The sequence below is a fragment of the Scophthalmus maximus genome, chromosome 12, assembly GCF_022379125.1.
Source record: "Scophthalmus maximus strain ysfricsl-2021 chromosome 12, ASM2237912v1, whole genome shotgun sequence".
NCBI classification, from domain to species: domain Eukaryota; kingdom Metazoa; phylum Chordata; class Actinopteri; order Pleuronectiformes; family Scophthalmidae; genus Scophthalmus; species Scophthalmus maximus.
In genome coordinates this window covers 15931994-15939196 of record NC_061526.1, presented here as the reverse complement: position 1 = coordinate 15939196, position 7203 = coordinate 15931994, and the positions used below count along the sequence as shown (strand labels likewise).

The 7203-nt window shown below is 43.7% G+C and overlaps 1 protein-coding gene across 1 annotated transcript; it reads right to left on the bottom strand.

Annotated features, from left to right (window-relative positions):
• Positions 1-414: 414 nt before the first annotated feature.
• On the bottom strand, positions 415-6305 carry ifrd1 (interferon-related developmental regulator 1). The gene is made up of 12 exons (XM_035620101.2): positions 6064-6305; positions 4327-4431; positions 4129-4210; positions 3511-3635; positions 3208-3365; positions 2829-2879; positions 2518-2696; positions 2292-2400; positions 1901-2035; positions 1639-1767; positions 1213-1308; positions 415-1081 (listed from the first exon to the last, which is right to left on the bottom strand). Exons 1-12 carry the CDS (start codon positions 6092-6094, stop codon positions 995-997), a joined length of 1287 nt encoding a protein of 428 aa, XP_035475994.1. The 5' UTR covers positions 6095-6305; the 3' UTR covers positions 415-994.
• Between the last annotated feature and the right edge of the window lie 898 nt (positions 6306-7203).

Below are 7203 nucleotides of genomic sequence, written 5' to 3'. Positions count from 1 at the left end.
TTACCTCCCATCATGTGACACTTGCAGCTGCTCTGAGGTTTTTTTTTACAGCTCTTGGGAGTCCTTGGACAGGACATGGATTAAATATGTTATACTTTATATTCTGCGCTCCCTGAATAGTTGCGATAGTGACAACCCTCTTACCAGTAACCCCAGAGATCAATCTCAGTTCTATGTAGTCACCCTGACCATAATGCCATCTGGCTGCAAGATCCCTTACTTTCATAAGACTTGTACTGCCCCCTCTGGTAAAAAGTCAGTTTGCCAGTTTTCAGTTGCTCTCGTTCAAAGCCTTCTGACGTTTTCATTCGAAAAGATGGGAATTGATGCTTTGAGAGCAAGTGAATCAATCAACATGTCAGTTCAAGTACAGTACATCATGTAAAATAAACAGGGACACACTGGAGCCACTTGTTACAGCTTGTCAATGTTTATTCCACCACCCTCGTGTTTGAATTACATACCCAATACTAAAAATACAACACAATATGCACCAAGTCGACTAGGTATCGCAACTTTATCAAATGGGGTTAGGACAGTCACAACATGAGTCTTGACTTTACGATTAACTAAATGGAAATGCATTGTGCGAGACGAACGCTAGCAAAATTATATAACTTATTATGTTAAAAAGAAAAAAAAAAAGGCCACATAATTACTATTAACATGAGAAAACAAATATACACTATATGTACAACACCGCTGTTAAAGGGTGAATATATTAAGGTTATACTCCATCTAAAATCTACGACTCACCTGTTGATTTGAAACGTAGCTACTGTATAAAAAAACAAAATCACAATGTTGTGTCTGTTACAGAGCAGAGTGTCTGATAAAGCCAACTCTTCAGTCGACAGAAGGTGAGACTCCAAAGATAGATTTCAGGGGAGGAACATAAGAACGAAAAAGTTGTGATAATTCATCTGAAAAGCAGAGAAGCCTGATAAATGGGTTACTAGAATCAAAAAGGGGGAGGGGGGAAAAAGAAAAGAATTTAAAACTCTCCTACATCCACCCTCTTGTCCCTGAACTTGCTTCTGGCCTTGGTCCGAGCCTTGAATGCGGCAGAGTTGTGGAGATGCTGGGGGGAGAAAAAGAACACACATACAAACCAGAAACCAAGTTAATGACATTTATGTTGTATGGATAAACAAAGCTACCACATGACAAGGTTATATAAGAACACACTGGTAACGTGTATAGCATACGTACCCTTTCAAAGCGAGGTATTTTCATGGCCTTCATTGTGGCTGAATCAACCAGCATAGGTGGTCCCAGTTCAAACACATCTCTGATGAATTCATTCGCCTAGTTTTTAAGATACGTAAAAGGAAAAAAAAAAAATATCAATCAACAGACAGCAGAAAACAATACAAGCATAATCTACAATCTAAGCAGCAGTAACAATCTATGTTTAGCTACTGTTTACATCGTAATGTTGTTATATGGTGTGAAATATGTTCCAAACGTCTCATCGTCTGCATGTGAAATGTTGCCGCTTTTCACAACAAGGAGCTGCCGGCCAGTTTACACCTTCCCAACAAGCAATTTAGAGTCTGGCAATGACCCATACGGTACGTCTATGCCATGCTCCAACAATATTTTTAAAAAGGTGATAAAAAAGTTTAAAAAACATACCTGTAAGTGGTAGTTCATCCCAGAGCCCACAAACTCTCTGAAAGCATCATATGTCCTCTTCCTGACCCAGCTGTCAATGGTCATGCGCTCTGTCCCAAAGCGAATAGTCTCAGACTGGAAGTCACCCTCCTGCAACAAGGTAGAGGGAGTTGAGAAAAAATAGCCATGACCAGATGAATGGATAAATCAAAGCGTGTTTGACGTAAACCTGTAAACTAAGGTTGGCAAAGCAAGCTTGTTTCGACAGACGCTGAACACTCACCTCTACGCCCTTGAGCACGTCCCTGAACACAGAGCGCTGCTTCCTCTTGTCCGTCTTGGCCCGGTGCTTGTTGCAGTCTGTGGCCAACGCGTTCAGTTTATCACACAGTTCATCCCAGCCGTCAAACTCAAAGTCCTGGAGGAGGCACAGAAGGACAGAAACTCTGAATCAACAGACAATGGAGAAGACTTTGAACAATGACCAGACACAGTTTGCCAAATTCTACCAGACAGTAGTGAAAACGTGCAAATTATGTTTGGTTTTTTTAAAGACTAAAAGTACAGTGGCCTTTTCATCACACAATGGTTATTTAGTCCCAATTGTAGTCCAGCTGACTGCAGGAATGGAATGATAAGCAGTGGGAGGTTAAATGGAATAGATGTGAACTTACAGTGTCCATGTCTCTGGCCAGCTCAAAGAGCAGGGCAATGGTCTCCCCTGCAGCAATTCTCATGTTGACATCCTCGCTCTCCAGCAACCTTGGCAGTTTGGGCAGGTACCTGCACGACAAAACATGTATATTAAAACAAAAAAACTAAAAATATTTAAACTTAGGAAAATAAATGTGCTTATCTGCCTCTAGGTTGCTGTAAAATTGAAACGCGGGGTTGCCTTACTTGCGCAGGATGTCTTTGATCTGGCTGGCAGTGCAGATGGTGAGCAGCAGTGCCCAAGATAGCAGGGCGTTGGTGTACAGCTGGCTCGTCTGGGGACTGACCGAAGGACAGGTGCCATCCCCCCTAGCGCAGGACCGTGTGAACAGGTTCTCAAAGCACTCCATGGTGGCATGCACATCCTAAAGCAGGGAACAGGAGTTTTCAATTTAAAAAATGCATTCAAGAACAACACAGTCACCACACAACTCATAGACGTTGCTCTGGCTTGCCTTCAAGCCAAATAAAGACTCAAAGTCTGTTCAGGAACTTACCAAAATGTCATCTTCTGCAACTAAAGTACAGAGCCCCAGACTTGTCGCCACCTTGAACAGAAACAGAGAGACCTCTTTCAGTTGACTTTCCACTGAAAAATCCACTTTAACAACTCATGTACCCCTTTTCGACCAAAGTAAACCAAGCACTAGAGCTGGATCGGAGTTGGTTCAACTTGCAAACCTTTTTGGGAACAGGTTTGCTTTTCCACGGGCTAGAGCCACATCATTACATCACTGTATTTTTGCAAGCTGTTCTTTCTTCTACACCAGCAAAGAGTTGGTGCCAATCTGGAACCAGTTCTTTTGGCTGTATTTAATTTTTCCATAATAAATATGCAAAGATCGCCAATATAATCGAAATAAACCAGGTACTCACAGCCTGTCTGGCTTGTATGCTGGCCGATCCATCTGCCAGGATGTTTTTGAAGACTGGTTTAAGGGTTTTGAGCACCTCCTCGCTCTCGATGCCCGAGCCCAGCTGGATACACAGCAGGCAGGCCAGAGACGCCGCTGCTCTCTGCTCCTCTCCTTTGCCTGACATCGGGGAGGGCGGGCATTACGCAACAAGAAGGCGAAAGAACAAAAATTATTTTAACTACTTTTCAGACTCATTTTGTTTGAGCTGTGATGCAGGAGAGCAATGTCAAACCACTGACATGACGAAAATCAATTGAAGTACCTTTCTTGAGGCAGCGTTCTATGCTGTCTGTGATGGTCATCCTCCTCTCCGAGATGAACTCATACAGGATCCGTGTGGCCATTGCAGTCTTGAGCCCATCCAGCGCCCCCTGTCGGGTCTTGGCACTGAGGAAAAAGGAACGCAAACATTCATTATTGCCGTTAAAGACATTTTTTAATCTCTCCTCCAATATCGCCCTGACCTTAGAGCGATGCAATGTCAAATTTCACAAAAAAATCCATTATTTCAAGAGAGAAATTAACACGAGCCAAAAACAAAAGAACAGGGACTTTGTCTTATATTTTATGCAAATAGCCTCAACGACACCTTTCTCCTATGTTTGCCATCGGAATTCAGGCTTTAACTGTTCTAGTAACACCCACTTCCAACATATGCTGTGTGGAGGTTCTTTGCCAATATTTCAAGAGTGTTATTTACAAGTTAATGTGTAACATTAGATGCATATTTTCTAATGCACAACATCCTTAGTGGGGAAAAAAGATTTCTCAACCATCTTTGCTTTCATATAGCATTTGTTGCAGAAGAGTGTCACTTATTCATCTCATGTAAAAGATTTGATATAATCTGCATAAAACAACACTAAAGTAAAGTTTTTACCTCTTATCCACAGTGCTGTCAATGAACCCCTTCAGCTTGTACTGAAAATCCTCCTGGGCCGTGTCCTCACTGGCCTCTCCACCTAGAGACAGATGCAGACGTATTAAAATGGACATTCGTCTGATGTGCTCAAGAGTGAGCTGACACAAAACAGATGAAATTGTGCTTCTCACAGCCCAGGTGTACACACAAACGTACCGTCGTCCGCTACACTGGCGGTGTCACTGAAGCTACTGCAATGACTGAGGGTCTCAATGGAGGCGTCCTCATCGCTGAAAGGCTGCACATTTCCATGCTGCCCCCCTAAAAAGAAAAAGGACAGCCAATTATAATTGAGCCTTATCAAATCAAAATGTGTTTGGCGAGTGCAGCAGGTCTGCGCGCGTCCATGACATAACACAAGCTGCAGACAGGTACGGTCTGGAGCCAATACTGCTCTTATCTAATCGGTCTGCATGTCCTTTGCACGCCTTATCCTGCTGTACTTTCATTATCTGCTATGAAAATGCACCGTGACCACGTTGTCAGGGTCAGGGGCGACAGCTGTTTGCCCTGTAAACAAAACACTGTGCTCGTGGGCTGAAGGCACATGGGTCGACATGAGCTCACTGACGTGGCAGGACGGAAACACTTGCAGTCGGCCAGAGTTTGACATTCAGAATAGACGGGGGACGTTTTTAAGGCGGTCGTCAGTCCAGGGTGGTGATGCTTTATTGAAAACAGCGGTGTTGAACTGGAATGAAAACCTGGCACTTCGCACCAAACAATACTACTAGCATTGTTGCCAGTCTGTGGTCATTATCTAAAATGTCTCCCTGAAAAGTGGAAGTTGTGACAATCCGCAGCTGACGGAGGGTGTTACGTCTTCCATCTAATCCATCTTTTTTTAAATCTTAGAATTGTTTTAACTTTGATCAAACGTGAGGAGAAACAAAAAACAACATGTAGGAAAGTGCATACAGTGGCTGTGCACTGAGAAGAGCCAGACTCAGCAGGCGTCTCTGCCTTTGGCCTGAATTCACCTCTGGTGGACATGTTAGTGATTTGATTAGTAGTTTGAACTGGCACCACAACGATCAGAGTCTGGGCGTAGACGAATACTCCCAAGCCTTGGTGCATGCCATCGCAAAACACCATCTGATTTCAACCTGCCATTTAATCCACTCCCTATGTGTTTGTGTTGACGTGGACACCCCCCTCCCCTCCACTACAGCTGATTTCTGAGAAGCGGGCGCCGCCTCTTTTCCCCCCGATCACCAGAGTCCAACATGTCCGCCTTCTGTCTGGAAACATCAAGAACCCAACACACACACACACACACACAAAAAAGGGGGTTAGGTTAAAGTCAGCTGCCTTTATTGTCCATCAACACCGGTTGCCATATGTTGGGCTAAAGTTGAATTGAGAGGGAAGACGTTCGAGGCCACGCCGTGTCTGTGTTGTGTAGACCCAGGGAAGAGTGTCAGGTATTCGTGGATCGAGGTACTGACACGTTAAAAAGCCGCTTGTACGTTTATTGCGTATTTTCTTTAACTTCACGTGGCAACCAAAGTCGTGTCTTGCTAGTTGACTTCAAGCTAGCTGCTGTTCGCGTGTTCAGTCCGACTATCAGTAAAGGCTCGCGTACAATAAATAATAATAATAATAATAATAATAGTTCGTGGCGCGTGTGAAAACGTTTAAATAGGGCCAACTGACATTGTCGTACGACGGCCGGTTTTGTTCGCAACATCGACGCTTTTGTGTGACCGCAGCTAGTCAGCTTTGTGTTCGGACGGAGGCCAGCCTCCACCGTCTGTAGTCCTCGCCGTGAGCACACGCGACCGCAGCCAATGGGCCAGCGGCGCGAAGGGAACTACAACTCCCAGCAGGCTACGCGGCTGGGAGCAGTCAACATAGCTAAGGCCAGCGCAATGCGGCCACTCGCACACTTACCGCGGCTGTGCTTTTTCTTGGCCCGTGGCATTATTCGTGCAGTTCAAGGTAAAAGAAAAACCCCCAAAAAACTTTGATCCAAAATCAGCCAATACACGACCAATTTTTACTGTATTGCCTCGTAAAATGAAAATATTCCCGCGGCGCCGTAGATAAAAAGGAATCGAGAGCGAGCTGGGAGATAGACTTCTGGCTGAGACGATACATTTTCCCTCATGAACTGCGGCTGCGCGCGCACCCGACGCGCTCCGCTCCTTTATACCGGCCGACTTGTCACGAGGCGGTTTCCCGGCATCGCTGACCAATCCGTGAAAAGGGAACAAGCGTCGCGTGTGTTCGCGCGTGATGCAGCGAGATGGGCAAACGTGTGAAGAAGAGTCGTTATCGTAACTTCATGCTTACATGTTTCCCATCATAACACAACCACGATGTTACCTTTTAACAGTGCTATGTAGTCAGTTTTAACGATCCCTCTGATTCAGGTTATTACATAATGCTTCCATGATAGATAGATAGATAGATAGATAGATAGATAGATATACAGATAGATAGACAGATAGATAGATAGATAGATAGACAGATATACAGATAGATAGATAGATAGATAGATAGATAGACTGATCCCAAGGGACATTTATATATATTTACCCCTATGTCTTACACTTTACCCCAATGCAAACCGCAACTAAACACAACGAGGCAGTTTCATTAATGAGGTACATTAGGTTAAATAACAATCCACATTGTATAAGGAATGGACACATTATTCAGTTTAACGGAGCATAACTTACAAAAGACTTAATGCTCTATCACCATTACGCTAAAAACAATGATGTTTTCACTCAGTGTGTCCCTGTAGCGTAGATAAGTTAACAGGATTTGCCTGTAAATCCTGTAAAGTAAATGTCCTCTATCCAAAGAGTTTCCTTCTTTTTATAACCAATAAGTTTTTCTTTCTTTTTTTTCATGCGAGTGTGTGAAGCTTAGCAATTCAATATCCTTCCTTTTATAAGAAAGCTCTTAAAAAAGTATTCCCCCCCAACCCAGCACGGCTTCCAGTCTTGTTGCTTTATTTACCGTTAGTATTAGAGTATGGATTTCTCTTATACTAACATTGCAAGAGAGAATCCAATTCCAGCT

What these genes read in the sequence shown, in the direction of transcription:
- ifrd1 (XM_035620101.2), bottom strand. Translation starts at nt 6,094, where the DNA reads ATGCCACGGGCCAAGAAAAAGCACAGCCGCG. An exon ending in CAAGAAAAAGCACAGCCGCG is followed by an intron (nt 4,432 to 6,063) that starts GTAAGTGTGCGA and finishes TTTTCTTTTTAG; the next exon opens with GGGGGCAGCATGGAAATGTG. An exon ending in AGAACGCTGCCTCAAGAAAG is followed by an intron (nt 3,366 to 3,510) that starts GTACTTCAATTG and finishes CCCCGATGTCAG; the next exon opens with GCAAAGGAGAGGAGCAGAGA.